The following is a 25,336-nucleotide window of genomic DNA, read 5'->3' on the forward strand; positions in this document are numbered from 1 at the left end:
CAACTTTGTTCCACTAATTTACATATTCCCTCCTGATTGGCTGTGGTATGCGGAGGTACAATTTACATATTTGTCTATTGTTCGTGTAGATTATTTAAGTAAAACTTTCTTCCTTGTTATTCTCATTAGTAAATGAGAGTGTTTAGAAAACTGACTTCCCAGTTCCTTCCACTCCCTCTGTTTAGACATCACTGCCACGCACAGCTCCAACATCACAGCCATTGTGGCTGGGAAAGGAGGGAGAGAAGAGTCACTGTCAGTCTTCCTTCTCTCTAAATAACAGATTTTATAAGGCATACAATATGGCCATACCTAAGAGGTTGTGTGTACATGGCTAAGAATATCCTTCTGGAATTAGAGGATTACATGTCATATGACACTGAACAAATTAGTTATCTCTCCAAGCCACAGATTCCCTTTTGTAAAATAAGAATAGAAATGATGTATACTTCATAGAATTGTTAGGATTAAATGCGATAATGCATGAAAGGTACCTAGGGACAGTGTTTGGTACATGGAAAACATTAAGCACTAACAGGTGATAGTAGCAGCAATGCTGGGTGCCCTCAACTCCCCTTTTCCTTGCCAATAGCAGCAAGAAGAGGGTCTGTGAGGATTATGCCCACACCTTTGCTATTTTGAATCCTGCCTTCTATGGAATAGATTTAGCCAGTGAGCCAGAGATATTGATGGAATAAGAGAATCTTGATTGTTTAATTTTATCAGTTTGACACATGACAACAGCCTTTGAGAAATAGCTCTATATTTTGTGTTATAGTAACATTTTAGGAAAACGTTCTTTTTACTGTATTCTTCCCAGAAAATGAAATTCCAAGACTGCTGGACGTAGGTAAATTGGTCTTCCTCTCTTTTCTCCACAGCCTGGGAAGAAAAAATAGTATCTTATGCAGCAAAAGAATATGAAATATTATAGCTTGGGTGATGGAAAGTCATGTATATAAAAAATAGCTAATGGTAACTCTGTTCTGCCTCTTGTAGATACAAATCTACTCCCTATGGTGGCCAGGTCTCTCTTCCTGGGCATTGAATATCATTGCTATATCTATGCAACATTTTGTTCCTAAAATTTGTATATGAATCTTACCTAAAGTGCAGAAGAAAGCGCATCTATATATACATTTTTGAAATCACAAGCATTGCTTTTTGTTTATGTAAATGCTGCAGTAAGACTCTTGGAATAGGTTGGCTGAGGCCTGTCTGCCATCCCAACCCCTCCTCTCTCTGTCAACATCCAGACATCTGATGGCCTCCCCTTTCTGGTCCAGAGAGCTGAGTGCAACAGCAGAGGCAGAGGAGTGGATTCCTAGGGGTTATTTAGAAAACTGCTTGGACCGTAAGAAGTGCCAGCTCCAAGGCAGCAATGCCAGCCCATTAGGAGTGGTAGACACCCAGAGAAACATCCCAGGACCAATATCGGGGTCTGTTAGTACAAGGCGTGTGGGATTAACTAGAAATAGACATGGCAGCTCAAGAGGGGGGAAGCCAGGACAATTAGAGAAGCTACAAATACACTTGGCATTTAATGGGAATGTTACCTTTGTAGTTTTTTATGTTTCTCAAGAAGCCTGGTTTTTGGCTGCCAATTTTGGACCCTAAGAGGGGGAAACAAAAATAAATAAATAAACAAACAAACAAACAAACAAATAAATAAATAAATTAGTTAATTAAAATTTAAGACATTATTAATTTTAAATAGATTTTATTGATTTTTTACAGAGAGGAAGGGAGAGGGATAGAGAGTTAGAAACATCGATAAGAGAGAAACATCGATCAGCTGCCTCTTGCACACTCCCTACTGGGGATGTGCCCACAACCAAGGTACATGCCCTTGACCGGAATCAAACCTGGGATCCTCGAGTCTGCAGGCCGACGCTCTATCCACTGAGCCAAACCGGTTAGGGCAAGACATTATTTAAATTTAGAGACATATGCTACCTTGAATTTTGGAAATAAAAATTAAACTATTCATATATTGTGCAGGGAGGCAGTGACACTCTTTTTTCAAATGAATTTGAGTCCAGACACCCCAAACCTTTTATGAACTTCCAGTGAATTTATCCCTCCCTTTACGTGGCCTCAGATACACACTCAGTTAGATGCTAGACATTGACTCATGCCTCTAATTATGTTAAACATATTTTTTAAAAAACTAATATTTGTTCCAAAATAAATTTTTCACAGACTAAGCACTCAATGAAAACACAGAGGGATCTCAACCGGAATGAAAGCTGTGGGTGAGTGTGTGCCTGGGAGTGTGCACAAGTACCGATTGTGCACAAAGTCTGTGTGTGCATGTGAATTGGGAGGTAGTCTGGGGTAGAGTGGGTGTCGCTAGGAAAGAAACGGTGAGAAACGATGTTGGTAAACGGTGACGAGGTCCTTCCAAGGAGCCATCACTGGGGCTGCATTCACAGGTACTGAGGTGCCTGGACACCACAGTGAGTCCGTCAGACTCCGGTCACTGGAGTGAGAAAAAGCAGGACACATGTCCTCTCTTTCCTCATCTCCTGCTACCCTGACCTCCCACTTCCTCACTTCACACACGTCTATTCTCAACCTAGGTTTGTTGGGACAAGGTCAGGAAGGTGAGACAGCCTTGCCCTGAAAGACTTCACATACTAATGCCCTTCTCATTTGTCTGTGAAGCTGATTAATTTCCTTCCCACGTCAGTTTGACTGTTTTGTTTTGTTTTTTTATTAAGATAAGGGGTGATTCAATACAGAAAAGGGCCAATGGCATAATTCAGGTACAATGATTGCCAACCATCCTTATTTACAGGTGGTGAGCTACAGTTCAGTTTAAGACTGGTGGCATCTGAACCCAGGTTTTCCTGACATCTTTTCTTACACCATGTTGTCACCAAGGAGACACTGCCAAAACCCTGTCAGTGACAGGATGCATAGTAGCTGTGTAGCAACTATACCCTCAAATATCAGCCTCTGAGACATTGTGGGATGAGTCAGAATCTTATGGGGAGTTCCGTTGCATTTTATTTGAGTAGGAACACCTTAGAATTTCAGTGGAAAATAAATGTAACTACCTCTTCATTGAAGCAGGCTTCAGGCTCCTCTGCTTTGCAGCACTTGTCCACTAGGTTAGTGAACTCTGTAAGCGATGACCGCAGATCCTCATCTGTAAATTCAGGCTTTAGCTTCACTAAATTCACAAGAAACCTGTGACCCAAAGATGTCAAATAGAATTAATTAAAAATTTATTTCTTAAGCTCTTCTTCTCCAAAATGCTTGTTATGGTATCATATATCTTGGGAAAGGAGGCGTCTCAATTTGAGTTAGTATAAAAAGTTAAAATATTCCCACTTTTGAAAGGTCTCCTAAAATTTTTCTGTTAAACTTATGGGATGGATTTCCACGGTAACAATCTTTATAGGGTTATGTAACTTTATAGGGTTATAGACAAGATAGTATAAAAAATGTGAACATATATTATGTCTTCATTATCACAGTATTATAGAATATGTGACTACATTTGATCTTCCTAGAAAATTTATTTCCACTCCACTTGATATAGACATTGCCTAAATCTAAAAACTAGGTCTTATTTCTTGACATTTATAGGATTGCCTAAGAAAATAAAAGTAAGAGTCCTATCACTTTCAGGCCTCTCCTTTTTTCAAACACTAAGTGAGATTCTCAGGGCATTCTCTCAAGAAAATTTGATTAATTATAATCCTACTGGAAGCCTGGTGCATGACATTCGTGCACTGGGGGAGGAGGGTCCTTCAACCTGGCCTGTGCCCTCTCGCAGTCCAGGACATCTCCTGAGGGGTCCTTAGCACTGCTGCAGAGGTGGGAGAGGCTCTCACCACCACCGCTGTGCTCACCAGCCATGAGCCCAGCTTCTGGCTGAGCTGTGCTCCCCCTGTGGGAGCACACTGACCACCAGGGGGAAGCTCCTGCATTGAGCATCTGCCCCCCTGGTGGTCAGTGTGCATCATAGGGACCTATCATTCTGCCATTTGGGCAATTTGCATATTAGTCTTTTATTATATAGAATAAGTCTTTCTGCTGGGTATCCTAACTCACTTTCCCAACTCACAGTCTGCTGGACATTCCATGTCCACAGCAAAGGAAAAGGCTAGCTAGGTTTCAACGTTAAACAATACAATCAATATGCTCTGGTGTTTTTCCGAGTTAGAGAGACAGGGCAATTTGATGGAAGGAAAAGGACTGTAATACCAAAAATCACATATCCATTACAATAAACCTTCTCATTAACACACAGTGTGTCTTCCGGCTACAGAAGAAGATGAGTGGAAGAGAATGGTAGTACCTGTCTTTCTTTCTCTGGAGCTCCTCATTATGTGCCTGACACAAGTCTGTGCGAAACATGAATAAACCTTGAGAGGTAGATGGAGGCACATATGTTTTATCAGCTTCCAGGGCCTCAAAGCAGTGCCTTCTGAAGGCAAAGTTGGTTTTACAACAGTGGTCCACTGCAGGGTTGATGGTTCGATTCCCATTCACTCCACATATCTCTCCAATAACTAAATCCACCTGTACCAATGAAAGTTGGAACTCAGATAGGACTTTAAAACTTAAGTGGTGCTCTGAAACATGGTTAGGTGAATCATTAGATTGTTATAAGTTCACTCTTAACTTTACTCAGAAAAACCCATGCACTCATAACATGACATTATGTACAAAGAAAAGTAGGAGCTGGGGTCCTAAGTGGCATTACATATAACAACATTTCAAACCATAGCAGTTTAAATGCCTAGAGACTGACTTCTTGTTATCACATATACAAATTTGTGACTGTTAGCTGCAAATAGCTAAATGAAAGTGGCAACCAAACACTGTGGCCCTTAGACTTATATCTCTCCTGGATTGTGTCCCAGGGTACTGTTCACTCCAGCCCTAAAATACACCCAACGTGCAGTGGGGTTTTGGGAGGGGCAGGGAAACAGCAATTCCCTGACTGACCTGGTGGGAGAACTTGTAACATTACTTAAAATTATAAGGTTTCCTATATTCTGAAACATTATTGTGATTCCTAAAACATTTGTCCTAACAAATTACTTCTATATAAATAAGAGGTAAGAAAGATGATTTGGAGAATTCCAAGAAAATATTTAAGACATTCTCTTTTTCTTCTTATGATTTTGATTCAGTGAGTCAAAATGGAATACTATGCTGCTGTAAAAAATAAGGAATTCTTACCATTTGCAACAGCATGGATGGAACTGGAGAGCATTATGCTAAGTGAAATAAGCCAGTCAATGAAAGAAAAATACCACGTGATCTCACTCATTTTTGGATAATAAAGACCATTATAAACTGATGAACAAAAATAGATACAGAGGCAGAGCAGCATCCAACAGACTGTCAAACTACAGCGGGAGGGCTGGGGAGGGTTGGGGGGCAGGGAAGAGGCGTGGGTAAAAGATCAACCGAAGGACTTGTATGCATGCATATAAGCATAACCAATGGACACAAGACACTGGGGAGTAAGGGAGGCCGGGGGAATGTCAAGGGGTGAAAAAAAGGAGACATATGTAATACTCTGTAATAATTTAAGCAATTAAAACAAAAAATATTTTTTTACAAAAAGAAAACTTGACATTCCTTGCTTAACAACGTTGAAAACAATGAAGAGAGGAAAAGACATAAGTGCTATAAAGCAATGAGGACATATACAGGGTGTCCCCAAAACATGTATACACACTTCAATAGCTGATGGCTCAATACCTGTTTCTTTCTTTTCAGCCAGACTAAGCTTTGAACAAAGGAAATTAATCCTAAAATGCTACTGGAAGTTTGAAAATGCAGTTGAAATACAAATACTGCCTTTATAATTATTCAGTGTGTATAAAAATGTCGACACATTATAACAACTGATAACTCACTTAATTTTCACTCCTTTTCAGGTTTAACTGATTTGGAATAATGGGTGAAGCCAGATTAAGCTTTGAAAAAAAAAAGGTTTTATGGGGACACATAAAAGGTAAAGTTTATGGTACAAAACTGGCAACAGTTGGCAAATTGAGGGTGTACAAAAACACCAAACACAATGATTCTTGATGCTTGTGATTCTATTGTTGCGCGTTTTCAGCAGTGCCTGGACCAAAACGGTCATCAATTTGAAAACAGACATTGACAAAACAAAATAATTCATTTCTGTAGATACTTTTAAATTTTGAAAATGAGCTATATGTTAATAAACACTGACTTTATCATCACTCAAAGTGTGTATACATTTTTGGAACATTATGTCTGTAGGTGTTGGTTTTGTTTGGTGGAAATAGTCAGATACATGGGCCATGCTCACCAAATTATCAACGCAGGCAAACTCTTCACTCAGAGTGCAGCAGGTGAGTAAAGCTGTCACCATTTCCTCGCCAAGAAAGGTCAGTTCGTCCGTGGAGAGCTGAGGGGCTATCTTTGTGAATTTGATAAAGTAGCTGAAAGAACATTTGACTGTTTGGTTCCGAACGAAGCAGGTACCCATTTTCCCTTGTCTCACTACTTGAAACCCCAACACTTTAGGCTACAAACAATCAATGTAAGGACAATGTGAACCTCAGCCCTCTCATAAAAAGGTAGAGAAATGTCTCTTCACTCTGTTTTCCTGCACCCTGCCTTGTGGACCTCTGTATTTTGGCTTCCTTCTAATTTCACGGTAACCTCAGAAACTCTCAGGTTTGCCCTTCCTGTTTACCTGTGGGATGAGGAGCTCCTTAGCAGCAAATACCTTGGCTAGTATGTAAACTCCTGCTTGAAATCCCTTGCATAAGTAATAAATATTGTAAAGGGAGAATTTAATAAGTATACGTGGAAAAGGATAAACTGAAATGAAAGAAACTAAGATCTTTAATGGGCTGAGTGACTTCCCAGCAAACAGCCAGATTGCAGAAATAGTTAAAACACATTTTGGTTGGACTGTCTGCTCAGTGCCACTTTGTCTCTGGGTTTATTTTTGTTCATCAATTTATGTAGGTCATTACATCCCACGTATGAGTGAGAGCATGTGATATTTATGTTTCTCTGACTGGCTTATTTCACTTAGCATAATGCTCTCCAGTTCCATCCATGCTGTTGCCAATGGTAGAAGTTCCTTCTTTTTTGCAGCAGTGTAGTATTCCATTGCATAGATATACCACAGTTTTTAATCCACTCATCTGCTGATGGGCACTTAGGCTGTTTCCAAAGTATGCATGCATATTAGCATGACCAATGGACACAGACACTGGGGCCGCGGGGGCTTGCCCTCAGAGGTGGGAGTGGCGGGGGGGGGGGTTAATTGGGGAAAAAGGAGACATGTAATACTTTAAATAAACAAAAACAAAAAAACAAACCAAAAAAATCCATATTTTTTAAACAATGTTTTGATTTGAAGATGTTTGTTTTCAACACACACTAGATTACTATGGTAATTAATTAAGAAAATCCAGAATAAACTGCATATTACCCATGACTGTTCACCAGAGCGCTACAAAATAAATATTAAAACTTTAAGCAAATCCATAGTTATTTCTACAAACTTAATAAGATGGGCTTAAATCCTGGCAAACCATCCTTTACTTGGGAAATTGTAACCACTTAAACTTGACTTCACCTCACCCTCACCCCCAAACGGGTAAGAATCCAGAAATTCTGGGTTGAGAGTTGGAAAGATGAGTCCAAACAAAAACTAAAATATTACAGAATCAGTTTCTCCAGCATCCTGTATTTCTTTAATTTCTAGCCTCCTTCCTGATAAGAGCTAGAAAGGCGTGGGTAAGAGATCACGCCTTACTATGATAGCTCAATGTACTTCCTGACTTTGTGGTTTTATTCTTTCCCAAAGTTTATGAATTCACCATAACTGAACGACTGAACTAAAATTTTGACACTTAGTGGCTGTTTTTATTTTATCCTGATCACAAGTGTTAACCGACTTATGCAAACAACTTACTGGTATTTCAAGTCATCTTTCCCCAAATTCTGGAAATGTTCACATTCCCGTTGTACTATTTTGAGGCTTTTCTCGGTTGTCTCATTGAATTTGTTTTCCTGAAAATAAGAACGATTATGTTTATGAATATTTTATCTAAAATTTAATCATAAACTTCACATCGAGTTGTCAAATAGCTTTTTTTAACTTATATACTATTTTCAAACTATTATTAGTTTACATTACTCACTAAATCAAGCATAGTTTTCTTTATATGTGTGTGTAAAAATTTGGATCTCATTCAATTATAGTTATAGATACTTTTTTTTGCTTAAATATGAAAGTCCAAATTTTTCATCATTTTGTACTTTTTTAGCTTTCCAGTTTACAAAGTATAATTCAAATCTCATGGTGAGAAGGATTATATTTGATTCTCACTTTGAAGTAGGCAGAACAGCTGTTAATCTGTTTTTACGTAATGGAAACTGGACTTGTGAAATAGTGACTTGCCCAGAATGATCCAGCTGATAAGTACTGCTAAAGAATATTTGTATAAATAAAGGTAAATTAATCCCATTTACCTTTATTTAATACCTTCTTTTTCATCAGTTAATGTTGGAAATTAAAACTTCCAATAGTTGTCTTCAAATACTTTATAAACTCTCTCTCGCATGAGACATAAAATTAGACACTTGCTGAGTCAACACCAGAGAGAAAACTACACACCAGTGAGTAGATGCTGTGGGACAAATTGTGTCTCCATGTAAAATAAAATAAAAAATTATAGCAGTATGATTCATTTAAGAATCAGAAAAAAACCTCCTCATTAGGTACAGTGGTAGAGCTGTACCGAAACTCAAGTCATCTTACTTCATTGCTCAAATATAAATGAGTATAAACTGGCTTTTATGGCAAGTGGAATAAATTTTTTAAATATTCCAAAAGCAGCATATATCAAATGAATGATAAATAAATCATAAATTTCAAATAATTTTTATGATACAAAAAGCGTACATATGAATTGATAGTAAAAACATGAATTTCAATAGGAAAATGGGTAACAAACATGAACAAATTGTTTATAGAAAACATAATTACTATAGCTAAAATTATACAGGAAAAGCTTAATTTCATTTAAAAAATCAAAGGTTTGCTTAAAATATATTCACTATTTTTTATATATATATAAATCTAGTAAAGTTCATTTTCATGTGCAACGTTGGTGAAGGTGAGAGTAAAATGAGCATTTTTAAGTATTCTTGTAGGACTATATGTTGGTAAACTCTTCTAGAATAACTAAGACATTTGTATTAAATATTAAATTTATGCCTACATATTTAACCTAATAATTTCCCTTCTGATAATCTATTTTAAGAAAATAATAATAAATATTAATAAAAATGATTACAGAGATATTGCTTATAAGATTAAAAAAACCTAATAACTAAACATCCAAAATGCCCAACATAGTAGAAAAGCAGTTAAGTAAATTATTATGATGGTATACCTCTGTTTAAAGTACATTTTGAATTCCATTTAATGACATAAAGTTTTCTATGACACTAAATGAAAAACACATCCAAAAATTCCATCAGAAATGTTATTCTAATGTTATTTTGAAACACACTCGTATACAGGGTGGGCAAAAGTAGGTTAGAGTGCACAAAACACAGATTATTCTTGTCTTATTATTTATTAATTATTGTATTGTTTTCCATATGAACAACTATAAACTATATTTTTGCCCCACCCTGTGTAAGAATATTTAATTCAAAAGATGAAAGAAAATGTTAATTATAGCTATTTCTTGGTGACAAAATCAGAAAGTTTTTATATTTTTCTTTGCAATTTTTGGTACTTTTAAAATTCTCTTTAATAATCATTTATTACTTTTATAATCATAAAAATATTCAGTATGATTCAATAAGATACAGAGTACATAAATAAAAATACAAATGAAAAATATTTAATGGGATGTTTGTTCATCAACACACAGGATTAATAGTTCAAAACATTATACATAACCCAATGATTTTGGTCTTCCTAGTGGTCACCTTGCACTGAATTCCAAGTAGACTCAGATTGGTCAGACACATTTTCTACCCCCTAGACCAGTGCTTCTCAACCTTACTAATGCCGCGACCCTTTAATACAGTTCCTCATGTTGTGGTGACCCCCAATTTCATTGTTACAAATTGAACATAATTAAAGCATAGTGATTAATCACAAAAACAATATGTAATTATATATGTGTTTTCCGATGGTCTTAGGCGACCCCTGTAAAGGGTCGATCAACCCCCAAAGGGGTCATGACCCACAGGTTGAGAACCGCTGCCCTAGTCTAAATTAAAACTTTGATATCAATTTTTATATGTGTGCTGTTTTGATTTCTGGGTTTTGTTTATTCCTCGGGGCCCACAGAATGGAACCTACCATGGTACTGTAACAGTCTGGAGGGTTTTCTGTGTTGCAACACTCTCTCAGGAGGTCATCGTACACTCTAGCAATTCTTAAAAGCTCCGGTGTAGATAGTTCTTGATGTCTCCTTGAGTATTCATAAAGAAACCTGTGATGTGTAAAGTATCTTGTATATTAGAACTTAGAGAATGAGAAAAACACCAAATCCTGCTATCTTAAAAGTCAGATTGAATATTAAGTCTGCTCTCAAATGCCGTGCCTCCTCTGGTTTGGTCAGGGAGTGATTTAAGAGGGCAATGTAACTACAGGCAATTATTTTACCTAAATTCTCTGTAAATAATGATTTAAACTAACAATGCTTTTACTTAGAGGATGGAATTATTAGAGTTATTTAGAATTAATTATTAAGATTATTTAATTAATAAAGCATCAGATATTAATTGAGAATAATGGCTTGGGTCAATTTCTGGGTTCTCTGTTCTGTTCCATTGGTCTATATGTCTGTTCTTGTGTCAGTATCAGGCAGTTTTGAGAACCGTGGCTTGGTAATATAACTTAATATCCGGTATTGTGATCCCTCCAACTTTGTTTTTCTTTCTCAGGATTGCTGTGGCTATTCGAGGTCTTTTTACATTCCAGATGAATTTTTGGAGAGTTTTTTCTAGATCTTTGAAATATGCCATTAGTAATTAATAGGGATTGCATTGAATCTGTAGATTGCTTTGGGTAGTATGGACATTTTAATGATGTTGATTCTATCAATCCATGAACATGGTATGTTCTTCCATTTGTTTATGTCTTCCTCTATCTTTTTTTTCAATGTCCTATAGTTTTCTGAGTACAGGTCTTTTACATCCTTAGTTAAGTTTATTTCTAGGTACCTTAATTTTTATGTTGCAATGGTAAATGGTTGTTTTTTTTCATTTCTCTTTCTGTGAGTTCATTATTGGTGTATAAAAAGGCCATAGATTTCTGGGTGTTGATTTTTCATCCTGCTACATTGACAAATTCATTTATTAGGTCTAGTAGTTTTTTGATGGAGTCTTTGGGGTTTTCTATGAATAGTATCATGTCATCTGTGAATAAGGACAGTTTTATTTCTTCTTTTCCAATTTAGATGCCTTTTATTTCTTCTTCTTGTCTGATCGCTATGGCTAGCACTTCCAGTACTATGTCGAATAGGAGTGGTGGAAGTGGGAATCCCTGTCTTGTTCCTATTCTTAGGGAAAATGAGTTTGGTTTTTGCCCATTGAGTATGATGTTGGCTGTAGGTTTGTCTTATAGGGCTTTTATTATTTGGAGGTATGATCCCTTTATTCCCACTTTGCTGAGAGCTTTTATCAAGAAAGGTTGTTGGATTTTGTCAAATGCTTTTTCTGCATCGATAGATATGATTATGTGATTTTTGTCTCTCAGGTTGTTTATGTGATGTATCACATTTATTGATTTGCGGATATTTTACCATCCTTTCATCCCTGGAATAAATTCCACTTGGTCATGGTGCATGATCTTTCTAATGTATTGCTGAATATGATTTGCTAGAATTTTGTTGAGGATTTTAGCATCTATGTTCATCAAGGATATTGGCCTGTAGTTCTCTTCTTTTAAGGAGTCTATCTGGTTTTGGGATTAGGGCAATACTAGCTTCATAGAAAGAGCTTGGAAGTGTGCCTTCCTCTTGAATTTTTTTGGAATAGTCTGAGGAGGATAGGTGTTAGTTCTGCTTTGAATGCTTGGTAGAACTCTTCTGTAAAGCCATCTGGACCAGGGCTTTTGTTTGCTGGAAGATTTTTGATCACTGTACCAATTTCTTCAGTAGTTATTGGCCTATTCAGGTTTTTTAATTCTTCTTGATTGAGTTTTGGGAGCTTGTATTTTTCTAAGAATATGTCCATTTCATCTAAGTTGTCCATTTTGTTAGAATAGAGTTGTTCATAGCATTTTTTCATAATCATTTGTATTTCTATGGGATTGGTTGTTACTTCACTCTTTCATTTCTGATTTTGTTTATTTGGGTCCTCTCTCTTTGCTTCTTGGTGAGCCTGGCTAGAGGTTCATCAATCTTGTTTATCCTTTCAAAGAACCAGCTCTTGGTTTTGTTGATCTATGTATTGTATTTTTGGTCTCACGTCGTTTATCTCCACTCTGATCTTTATTATTTCCTTCCTTCTGCTTACGCTGGGCTTTTCTTGTTGCTTTCTTTGAGTTGTAGGGTTAGATAATTTATTACCATTGTTTCTTGTTTTTTTGAGATAGGCCTATAGAGCTATGAACTTCCCTCTCAAGACTGCTTTTACTATGTCCCATAGATTTTGGATTATTGTATTTTCATTGTCGTTTGTTGCCATGATGCTTTTTATTTCCTCTTTGATCTCTTTGGTAACCTAGTCATTGTTTAACAGCATGCTATTTAGCCTCCAGACATTGGATTTTTTTTATTGTTTTTATTGTAGTTGATTTTTAGTTTTATGCCATTGTGATCTGAAAGATGCTTGAATGATTTCTATCTTCTTGAATTTGAAGAGACTTTGCCTGTGACCCAATATATGGTCTATCTTTGAAAATGACCCATGTACACTTGAGAAGAATGTATATTCTGTGGCTTTGGGGTGAAATGTTCTGAATATGTCAGTTAACTGTACTGGGAAATTTGGTCAGATACATGCAAAAAGAATGAAACTAGATCACCAACTTATACCATACACAAAAACAAACTCAAAATGACTAAAGAACTTGAATGTAAGATGGGAAACCATAAAAATCCTATAAGACTCCATAGGCAGCAAAATAGCAGACAAATGTCATAGCAATATCTTTACAGACACAGCTCCTAGGGCAAGGGAGACTAAGGAGAAAATACACAAATGGGACTCCATCAAAATAAAAAGCTTCTGCACAACAAAGGAAACCATCAACAAAACAACAAAAAAGCCCACTGCATGGGAGAACATATTTGCCAATGATATTTCTGATAAAGGTTTAATCTCCAAAATTTACAGAGAACTCATACAACTTAACAAAAGGAAGATCAACAATCCAATCAAACAATGGGCAAAAGATCTAAATAGACACTTTTTGAAAGAGGACATAAAGAAGGCCCAGAGACATATGAAAACGTTCTCAAAGTCACTAATCATCTGAGAGATGCAAATCAAAACAACAATGAGATACCATCTCACACCTGTCAGAATGGCTTTCCTCAACAAATCAACAAACAACAAGTGCTGGCAAGGATGTGGAGAAAAAGGAAACCTCATGTACTGCTGGTGGGAATGCAGACTGGTGCAGCCACTGTGGAAGACATATGGAGTTTTCTCAAAAAACTAAAAATGGAACTCCCATTTGACCCAGTAATCCCACTTCTAGGACTATATCTCAAGAAACCAGACACCAATCAGAAAGGATATATGCATCCCTATGTTCATAGCAGCACAATTTACAATAGCTAAGATTTGGAAACAACCTAAGTGCTCATCAGTAGATGAGTGGATTAAAAAACTGTGGTGCATCTTCACAGTAGCATGAAATACTATGCTACTATAGAAAAGAAGGAACTTTTACCATTTGCAACAACGTGGATGGAACTGGAGAGCATTATGCTAAGTGAAATAAGCCAGTCGGAGAAAGATAAATATCACATGATCTCACTCATATGTGGAATATAATGATCAACATAATTTGATGAAGAAGAATAGATCCAGAGACAAATAGTAGGGCAAGAGGGAGGTTAGAGAGCAACCAAAGGACTTGTATGCATGCATATTAGCATAACCAATGGAGACAGACACTAGGGCGGTGGGGACTTGCCCAGAGTGGGAATGACTTGGGATGGGTGGTCAATTGGGGAAAAAGGAGACATATGTAAAACTTTAGACAATAAATTTTTAAAAATGAAAAAAAGCATCAGAAATAGTATATCATATCACCAATACTTGAGAAAATACAGATCGAGTATAATTCTGCTGGAAAATGCATTCAGATTTTCAACTAAATATATTTATAGATATACTTAGTCCTCAAGATAAGTACTATTTTATAGCTGAGGATAAGTCCCTGACCAGTTAAGCACCTTGCTATTAATGGAAGTATAGAATTTGAACCTAATTTCTATGTGATGCCTACTTCATTCTCTTTTAAACTATAATACTCTCTTCTTAAACTCTTTTCAAGAGAGAACTCTTCTCTAAGTACTTCATGTGTGCTATTTACAGTCTTTTTCTTAAGAAAAAATTACCTATTCAAAATATATTAAAAATGGTCTTCCAGCCCTAGCCTGTTTGGCTCAGTGGATAGAGAATCAGCCTGTGGACCGAAGAGTCCAGGTTTGATTCTGGTCAAGGACATGTACCTCAGTTGCCAGCTCCTCCCTGGGCCAGGCCTGGTCAGGGTGTGTGCAGGAGGCAACCAATTGATGTTTTTCTCTCACACTGATATTTCTGTCTTTCCCTCTCTCTTTAACTCTCTCTAAAACTCAATAAAAAATATCCTCAGGTGATTATTTAAATAATAATAATAATAATAATGGAATGATGATGATGATGATGATGATGATGATGATGATGGTCTTCCATGTTTTGTGAGAGCAGTACCTCACAAGAGTTTTTGAAGTCCAGGGAACAATTTTTTAACCCTTTTGTTTTGCAGCCTTTGACTGTCTTGATTCATCTTGGTTTTTCCTGACATCTTCTCTCCCTCTCTATCTGCCTTCTCAGTCCCATTTGTAAGATATATTCCCATCCCCTAAAGCAGAGGTGTTTATCCTTCAGAGAACTAAGGGCTCCCTTTAATATCTGACATAAGTCATGGACCTTTTCACAAGAATAAAATTACATCTAAAAACACCACCAAAATGTTGCAAACAAAAACCCTTAGAATCCTACCCTAGCTTGGCATTGAAGTCTTGCGTCAAACAGTCACACCCAGAAAGACTGCACTTTCAATCTCTATTTCTGACATAACATGCTCATTGTTGCTCTATTATTTTTCCCTATACTTCAAACACTATCTGTGTAGTAATAGTGATGATGATGATGAAGAAGATCATGATAATGATAACAATTGCTTGCATTTAGTAAGCGCTTGTGTCAGGCTCAGAGAAATGCATTACATCTATCATTTGGTTTACTTTAATTTGACTTAGCACCATGACTTGTGAGAAGCAATAGATCACAGTGGTTATAACAACAGGAGTCTGGAGTCAGACTGCTGGCATTTGAATCCTGGCTCTCCTGCGTATTAGCTAGGTGACTTTAAAGCAAGTTACTTAACGTCTGTGCTTCAGTTTCTTTGCTTGTAAAATGAGAATAATAAAAGTATTTTAACCTCAGAGGGTTGTTTTTAAATATATATGACAACAGGTAAGAAGCACTTAAAATTTGGTAAATATTCAATAGCCTGTATCTTCAGTCCAGGCCTCCTTCCAGAGCTCCAGGTTGTCATGTAAAATTTTCTCTTGACAGTTCCAGTGAATTTTTCTACAGGCATCTCACAGTCAATGTGCATAGATTCAAAAATACTATCATACCCCAAAACCTGCTTCTTCACCCATACTTTCCATCTCATTGAATCTGAAAACTACTTACCCAACCACCTAAGCCCCAAACTGGGATTTATTCCAGATGAAGTTTCTAAGAAACAAAAGTGATTTTGTCCTTCCTTATTCTTTAATGAAAATCCTGCAGGGGCATCTCGTTACTTGGCATGCCTGCATGACCTGAACCCTTTCACTTCTCACTACCCTGTCTCTCTCTGCAGATACTCTATTCATAGCCACATATACACCAAGTGGTTTTATACTTCAGTCCATGCTCTACCCCCTGGATTACCAAAGTTTCCTCAAGAACTTACTTCTGATCAAGCTTTTCCAGCAGCCCCAATACCATTGACCACTTCCTTCTCTGCCCTCACATTACTTAGCATATAGTGCAAGAAATAAAAGAACATTTCTTGCACTCATTTGTATGTCTGTCTCTTCTCACATTTTGCTCCTTGTTAATGAAAGCTTATTGGAGATATAGAAACCCTATAGTAAACCTAATAAAGCTCCTGAATTATATTTCATTATCAATAAACTTACAATGAATGAATGACTATTCCATAAATTTTATATATGGTGAATTAAAGCACAGAAAGGTTAACTCATCCCAGTGACTCAATCAGGATTCCTATCTTGTCCCTTTGGTTCCAAGTCCACTAGTTTTGCCTTGAACAGCTGGGGTGGCATCCCATGACAGTTAAGCCCACAACCTTCTGGAGTCAAATCCTTACTCTGTCATTTTTTTAACTATGAACTTTGGGTAAGTTACTGAGCTTCTCTGTACCTCAGTTTGCTCATCTGAAAAAAATGGGGGGAATCATTTATTTTACATGACTTTATAAGACTTGAAATAGATAATCTATATAAAGTACTCTTAGCCCATTGTCAGGTACATATCAAGTACTCAATAAATGTTAGCCATCACTATAAAAACACAGTTGCATTTTCTTAAAATTGTGAAAATACCATAATCTGTAACCATGATTTTTTTAAATTATATACTACCCAATGAATTAAATGGTGCCCATTCTTTCAACCCAAATTAGCCAAAATAGGTCAAATCATAAGTTTCTGTTTGCCTTATAAATTTCAATATAGAGTTATGTTACTTAGCCATGAAGGTATCTTGGTTAGCATTTCGTTCTTCACACACATTTTTATTTTCAGTAAATTTTTCTTCTTTTAGAGATAAATCCTGTGGCTTGTCATCTTTACGCTGAATTATGCACTCTCCACGCTCTGGTATTCTCTTTGCACAGCACTCTTTAATTTTGCTTGAGATAGAATCTTGTTTTGAACAAATATGACTCATAAGCTTGCTCTGTAAGAATGAGAAATGACTTTATTTACCCAACTTTGTTGGGACTGGGTTTTCCTTTATAATGAAATGCAAAGCCAACCATGAGCATAGCATCTGAAATTGCTTCGTTTTGATGGATATAATTTATTTAAATTTTGTATTAATTTAATACACATGAAGTATCAAATTAAAACAAGCTTTTTTACTCAAGATTTTAGATGATATAACTATGAAAAGTAAACTCTATTATATAAATTCATGTTTATTGTCAAATAGTAATCATTTAAATACTTTACCCCTACTTCTCTGATTTATTGTTATTTTAAATTCTATATGTAGCTTCTTTCCCATAAGAGTTTACCTGTGCTTCAATGAGAAACACCAAAGATATGTTACTTTAATATCTATAATCCTAGATTTCTTCCTTGTGTCCTGAAACTACATTGCCAAGCACATAGTAGAAACTCAATAAACATTTGGTAAGTAAAAGAAAGAATGATAAACAAATAAACCTCTATAGTAACTACCAGATGAAGACTTCTGAAACATAAGAAACTATTCTACTCACTGTTGTCATTTTCCAATGGATCTTATTAATTTGAAGCTGTTCAAATTATCAAATAATGTACAAAATAAAAAACCTACTCTAGTCCCTCTCCCTGTCTCTCATCCCAATTCTGATGTCCACATAAAGTTGTGAAAATAAGACAGGGATGAAGTTATCTTATTTATACATTAGCTGGATAATTTTTTACAAGCTAATCTGGCCCCTAGTTCCTTCTCCAGACTTTCCAGAATGAGGCTGCACATTGTTTCTACTCTCTGTTGGAGCTTCACATGAACTCCATTGAGTGCCATGAACACATCAGGCCATCCCAGATCTCTCGGACTTTGCTCAAGCTCTTCCTCCTGCCTCGAATCTTTTTCTGTGACTTTCATGCCCACTGAGGGTGAAGAATGGGATAAAGCTCTGGGTTGAGGTGAGAAGTGGAATGGGGGGTGGAATCATGTTTTCCATAAACTACATAGAACCAGAGAGCCAGTCTTTGCAAACATATACACCTCTCACCTAAGGCCATTATCATTCTAGGCAACACATACATTATTATCTGGAATTCATTTCTATTTTGAATGAACTGCAATTCAAGTTCTCTTATTTCTCTGTAAAGGCATCAAAGAAGATATTAAGGATATAATATGATCCCTTTGTCTCATCTCCAAACTTCAGAGAAAAATCTTCAATTATATCTTAATTCAGTACATTATACTTACTACTATAAAATCCACTTTCCCATAAACAAACAATATAAAAACAAGTAGCTAATGAGAGAGAGAAACATTGCTGTGAGAAGCATTGATGAGATCTAACCCACATTTTCACTCCTACACTTCTAGTAGGTATGTGCCCTGACCAGGAATTGAACCCACGACCTGTTAGTGTACAGGACTATGCTCCAACCAACTGCACCACGTAGTCAGGGTAGAATGTGCAATATTAAAGAATACTTCAATCTGGTGTTAATGAATGTTCACAAGTTCTATATTTATGAAGTTTTATGTCAAACACATTTAGCCAAATAAAATAGAATCTGCTGAATAATCTAAAAACAATCCCATGTATTTAAAAAAATGTTTTTGTAGGCATATTTTTTAACATTTCATTTTTTTATTATGTTTATTTTATGTATTTATCTAACAATCTATTAACATTCTCATTTCATTATGATAAAGTAGCCACCCATTAGTGAAACTTCAGGATAAGAAATAACTGTAAAATCACTATCTTTACTTGGTTTTAGAGAATATTTACCCTGCTACGGATGCACTGCACAACATCCCCTTCACAGCATCCATCATACTTGGAAGAAACATCTTCTAGAATGGAGGTAAGTTCTTCAAATTCAGTCTTGGGGAATTTTTGACTAAGTATAGCAATGTACCTGGAAAGAGAATTAATAAATCACTCAAACATCTTGAACAGCAAGTAAGAGAAGAGGGGGTTATTTGATGATACAGTATAAGTAGCTGCAAAAAAAGTATTGGTACCCTTGTTTTATTCACAGAAGTCTTTACCAAATAGCTGTTTATACATTGCATGGCCTGCATGATAACTTTGAAAATCCTAGGCTTATAGTTGAGTCCTATATCAGGACTGGGGATAAAATGACCTGAGAGTTGTGCTCTCTCCCATAATTTTTGCAGCAACGCTCATCTTGTTAGGACCACCGCTTCCAGCTGTGAGCCCATGGTCAGCATAGGTAATCCATCACAGACTTCTCTCCTGCTGATGTACTTGAAATCTCAGAATTTTTCTCAAAACATTGCACTAGCACCATTATTGGTTAGGGCAAGCAATGAGATAAAATGTATCTATATAAAGTCTTCTAGTCATTAAGGTCAAATATGGGTAGATATGTTAAATTAAAGCACTTGGAGGATTTAGTTTCTAATTGGAAGTTCTCAGACCAATTCAGATTCTCAACTAACCATAAAATATCCCAGAACTAGTCCTCTCTCTTTCTGGGCTCTACCCCCCTCCCAAGTCTTTATTCATCCTGACATAAAGTCCTGGTTCTGAGTTATCCACATAGACTGAGGAACTAGGGAGAGCATAAATAAAAAGTCATCAACGATTTAACAAAAATGGAACACAGACAAAAAAATACAAGTAGAGACAAGATACATATAATAACACTCACATAGAATTTACGACTGTCGGTCCAAATCTCAAAAATGCCCCACACACATTTTTTTGAAAAGAAGAGAATGCTTTTAAGTATTGTATGACAGGTACTGCCTGAAGAAGAAAGAGAAAATTCCATTGAAGCAAGAGCGAAATCCCACTATTCTCTTATCTCGTAACTATATGTCAACCAAATTATTCCAAAGCTTGCTCAGAAATTTAAAAAATATATGAGATTTTTTATTGTAGTAAATTTACATATCAGAAGAAATACTCATTTGTGACACACTAGAAAGGTGAGACCAGTCTTTCTGATAACTAAATTGCACTTGGTGGGAAGGTGAGTCATGCTGTGTGCTATGAGCTTCTTCATCGTTACTGGGATGAACCCATTTTAGGGTTAGCTAAGAGAAATCTTGCCAACGATGGAGATAAAATGTCAAACTTTACCCTGAATAGTTATTCACTAGGGGCTTTCTTGCAATTTACAAGTAAGACAAAGCCAGAAGAGAGACCCTGGAAATGGGTGACTGTCTTTCAAGGGTCTCGGGAAATAAGAACTTTTAGATCAGAGCAAGTGGTCAATGGCTTGAAAACTGGTGAAAGTAGGAAGCGAATGGTTATAAATGGTAAACAACTCTTTTGCTATAATTTAATTTTCAGTAAAGATCTGTGTTGGGTGACTCCTTATCCTTCTCTATGAAATAAATGGAATACCTGCCTTTATTCGAAAGCAGTTAGCTTTGTCTTGTTCTTCACAACATGTTTTAGTCATCTCCTCAATACGACCCATGACTGTTAGAAGTGTAGGAGTGAAAACAAAGGGATGCCTTCTGGAAACTTCATAGATATAGCTATAAAAGAAAAAATAGAAAAGCAAAGAAATGAAAGAATGGTAAACAATAAAGAGGGAACAATAGAAGGGAAAGGAAAGATCGGAAATGACAAGAAGATCAAGTTGTGAAAATGAAAGTACAAGAAAGAAAGATTTCTCATTAGACGAGTCTTCAATATAAGGCAGTGCTATCCAGTCTCCAATAAAATTATTTTACGGTCTTCTCATTGAATTGCCAACTCTAAAATGAGATTGATGATTGCAGTTATAATCCTGAACACAGATATGGCTATTGCCCTTCCTCCCTATGCTGCCAGATGGTTGGCATCTCTCCCTTCCATGTTTAAAGAACCACTACCTACTAGACACACTCCATCTGAGATTCAGGGATCATAGTCACTTATGTTCAACCAGACTTGTGATTTGGGCTTCAATGAGTACATGGAAAAAGTCTCTCTGTTTCTGTAATTACTGCACTACTGAAAACAGATTTTTGCTAAACAATTATTGATTTCATCTTTATTCTCAGTAAAAGCTGTACCTTCCCTTGGATGGCAATATTATTTCCTCCACTAGCAATTTTTCACCATGCACATGCTTTCTGTTCTAGGGTTTATCACATTAGAAAATACACATCATTAATGAAAGGGTCTTGAAAGCAGGTTTCATAGCTTATGTTTATATTCTCAACTGAACACAGAATCTGGCACACAATAAACACTGAATGAATTAATCACTCAACGAACACTACTATATTCCTTTGAAATAGATATTAGGTATTCTTTAACCTAAGGATATTTCTTCAATTAGATCATTTTTTCTATTAAAATCAAACTTACTTGCTTAGAAAAGATTCACTGTTATTTTTATAAGCCTGGCATTTCACTTCAGGATCCAGAGTAGGAAGAGGAGGTAGAAATCCTACATCAGCTTTCTTATTATAGAAGAAACAGAGTCTTCTTTCAAAGCCATCCTTATTGCAGCAGTGTGAAAAGTTGTGCCTTTGTGGTACCCCCTCCATAGCACATATTGCTTCTAGTAAAGCATCATTCTGGGCAACAGAGAAGAAAAAGACACTTTCTATTCAGTGTATAGTTTCTAAACATTTTGAGATGATGCAATGATTAGTGAGCATCACCCTTTAAGGAAAATATTGCAATTTTCCCAACATCAGCAGCTAAGGATCTTAACCCACACCCTTGACAACCATCCCTTAGGCAAACTTTTTCTATCCTATCCTGAGGCTCTCTAACCTCTTTTTTTCCTTTGCTGCTTATATATCCCTTGCATAACAGCGTTTTTCCTTTTCTCACAAGGTGATGAGGTGTTGATAAAGTATTTAGTAGAGGTGTTTAATAATACTTTTTTAGATATGCAGATGGTGGGTCTATGTGGGTAAAGCCAGGAAAAGAGGGTGTGATAGTGGAGTCCATATTGAGAGAGGCAGCTAAGGAGGGTACCTCCATACTTCCGTGAGCTTTGCCAGGCTTCTCGCTGCCCTGTAACTTTATATATACAGCATGAACTGCAAGCTCATGATCAAGTCCTCCTGTGCATCATAATACAGAATTGCCTCTCTCCTAGGAAACTACCTTACCCTAAGTACCAGGCAAAGTAAAATGAGGGCACATAGTATCTTTCTTTTAAAATTTTCAAGCCAAAAATTCTCTGTGTTGACAAGTAATCTTATTTATTTATGAAATGCAAAGAAGTTACTTACAGCTAGTTTTGAACACTGAGGGAGTTTTGAGATGGCCAAGCATTGATCTCTGTATTCCGTCATGGTTTTTGCGAACATTTCTACTTCCTCAAAGGATGCCTCCTGAACATATTGAGCAAATGCAATGATGGTGCTGCAACAGTCCACACAGAGTGCACAATGATTACCTGAAGAATTTCCATGTATGTCCAACAAAATCATAGGAACATCCACTTGTTGACAATCTCAGGAAATTATCGAAGTGTGAGGTTACAAATTGTCCAACTTCTTGACAATTCAATGACCTCATCTGAATTTTATGATTAATACTATATTTACTTTTTATATGGTTTCTATTTAATTAAATTACTTTTAAGAAGCATTAACAGTTCTGCAGTATATCAGATTAGATTATGATAAATACCATCATCATCAAAAAGACTTTAGAGAAACTCACATATATCCAACATTGTCCTCTATAAATTTCTGGGTAATATTAAAATCACCTGAAAAGCAAAGATATTAAAATTATTAAATATCCTGATATTTTTAACAGTTTCCCAATAACTATATAGGTAATTTAAATTCACAAAGTTCAAAATAGAGAACTAATGGTAGAAAATATTTTGGTATATTTAACAAGAAGGAAAAAGTCATATGAACCAAATATGGGATCTTATTCACAACTGATTGTGTATTAAAGATACATCCATTAAATTGAATTGACTTGAATTAATCTCAAACTGACCAGACTTTAGATTTGCCATTGATGGCTTCCCAGTCACAAATGCCAAATACAAGCACCACTTTCATGTTAAGTATTTATCATGTAAGACTATAAAAGTAATGTGTAGGTAAACTGATAGGTGATGTAATATTACAATAGAGCCAAACAAGAGCTTCCATGGAATGCTAATGGTCAGTAGGGTTTACAGTGCTGGCCACACATACTTATTTAGGTGATCTCTGGACTAGTCTTATATCATTGATTCCCTCCCAATTAGCATAATCCAAGCACATTTATATTTGTTCACAATGACTACTTTTACTGAGTTCTTACTTTTACAAAATATTGAGTTATACATTATGAGGCAATCGATGATGACCCACCCTTGGACATCAGGTTCCTAACTACTCTTACAGTACAAGTGATTCATGAACATGACTATGTATAATCCAATTTAAAATGTATATACAGCATACTGGTTAGATAACCATATACTTTATAAAGCATTCCCCCCAATATTTCCAGTACCCACCTGAAACCAGGCACAGTGAAAGTGACAAGAACTATGTCAAATAGATGGACAGAAGAGTGAATGAGTGGATAGAAAAATGCAAAAACAAAAAAACAACAGCAACAACAAAAAAAGTCTTTTACTGAGAAATCAACAGGACATGGATTTTAGTAGGATAATGGAAATACAAAGGAAAACATAGGTGCAAAAGATATCAGAGACAAAAATCAGTAGAACTTTTGAACAAGTTGTTACAAGGGGCAAATGAGAAGGAAAACTCAATAACGATCACTCTTTTTCAAGCCCTGTGACTGGGTTTCACTAGCAGGCACTGTGGGCTATCAAACTAAGACACAATCCTCCTCTTCAGGCCATTATGTACATTATATGGCAATCAAAACACTTACTGCATCTTTGTGCAAATTACAAAAGGCTACTCCTTTCAGGCCAGAGGAATTACAATAAGACACCTCCTCTGATCAGATGAAGTTCAGAATTTTACCCTTTGGGTAGAAGAAATATAAAAGTCACCCTTTCCTCCAAAAGGGTACTTCCTTGGCCAGGTTTGTGAGCAGGAGGATGTAGAGGTTTGGGGAGATTTAGAAAATATATAGTTGGAAGAAACAGGGTTCAGCATACCCAAAGGTTTTTCTACCTGGCTGGAGATATGTTGAACAACTAAAAATTCCAGGAAAAATCCCAACTCAAATCTAATGTTCACTGTTACTATACACTATACATATTTGTGAGAAATATGAGTATTTTCAAATCTAAATTATATCTCCCAGCAATACTTTCTATACTGACATAAGACTAGGTTTCTGTCTGTAGATTGGGTATGAGCACCAAAATACAAAATCTGGAATAGTTAAGGATTTCCAATCAGTATATACAAACTAACAGGGGAATGAGAGAAAAAAACAAAAAAACAAACACAAATAAAAATTAAGTTGAAAGAACACAGATTTAAAAAAATTAGAAATTACCCCAACTTAGTCATTCCTTAGCTGATATACAAGTAAATTTCTTACCAACATCTTGAGGTTTTGTGGGCAAGCTTAGGCATTCAGTCAAAAAGAACAAGAAAATAACAAAACCTATAAATTTTAACTGTTTCATATCTTTAGAAATCATATTCACAAAGGAAAGTAATGTGATAGAGGAAAATCAAGTTGTTATATTAGCCTTTGACACTATTAGTAAAAAAGTAACCTGTTTAACCTATTTCTCACATACGTCATATTTGAAAGTTACTTGATCACATTGCAGAATGTTTGCTAATTATTAACTAGGAAAAAATTATCTGTGTTTTACTGGGAAAGAAATCTATTGAGTTAGAAAAAAGTTCATAAGGTGAGTATGCACAATACCAAATCAAATAGATAACCGAAAAAAATTGAAATATTGCATATGCTAAGAGAAAAGGGACTAAAATAGATAATTCTCCCAAGAGAAAACACAACTAAGAAAATGTTAAATTTTGCTGGTAATCAAAGAAAGTTAAATTTAACAATAATAATTTTTATACCTGCTAGAATTAAAAAAGCAATTAAAATATTCTGGTAAACATATAGCAAAACAGGTACCCATACATTCAAAGCTTTTGGAAAACAAGTTTATAATAAGGATCAATAGTCTAAAAAAAATTTGTTATTTGAACCAATCACTCAAATTTTTGAATCTATATTAAGAACATGATCCTAAATATGGAG

The 25,336-nt window shown here is 35.9% G+C and overlaps 1 protein-coding gene across 1 annotated transcript; it reads right to left on the minus strand.

Moving 5' to 3' along the window:
• Positions 1-1,577: 1,577 nt before the first annotated feature.
• Positions 1,578-24,758, minus strand: AFM (afamin; the record flags this gene model as incomplete). Its single annotated transcript, XM_081112253.1, has 14 exons — positions 1,578-1,613; positions 3,063-3,195; positions 4,313-4,536; positions 6,311-6,443; positions 7,937-8,034; positions 10,349-10,481; positions 16,979-17,190; positions 18,980-19,109; positions 19,869-19,962; positions 20,570-20,706; positions 21,527-21,738; positions 22,408-22,540; positions 22,844-22,892; positions 24,656-24,758. The coding sequence occupies 14 exons, from the start codon at positions 24,756-24,758 to the stop codon at positions 1,578-1,580; spliced, it is 1,827 nt and encodes a 608-aa protein (XP_080968379.1).
• Between the last annotated feature and the right edge of the window lie 578 nt (positions 24,759-25,336).

This window comes from Myotis nattereri (genome assembly GCF_964212035.1).
Source record: "Myotis nattereri genome assembly, chromosome: 1".
NCBI classification, from domain to species: Eukaryota; Metazoa; Chordata; class Mammalia; order Chiroptera; family Vespertilionidae; genus Myotis; species Myotis nattereri.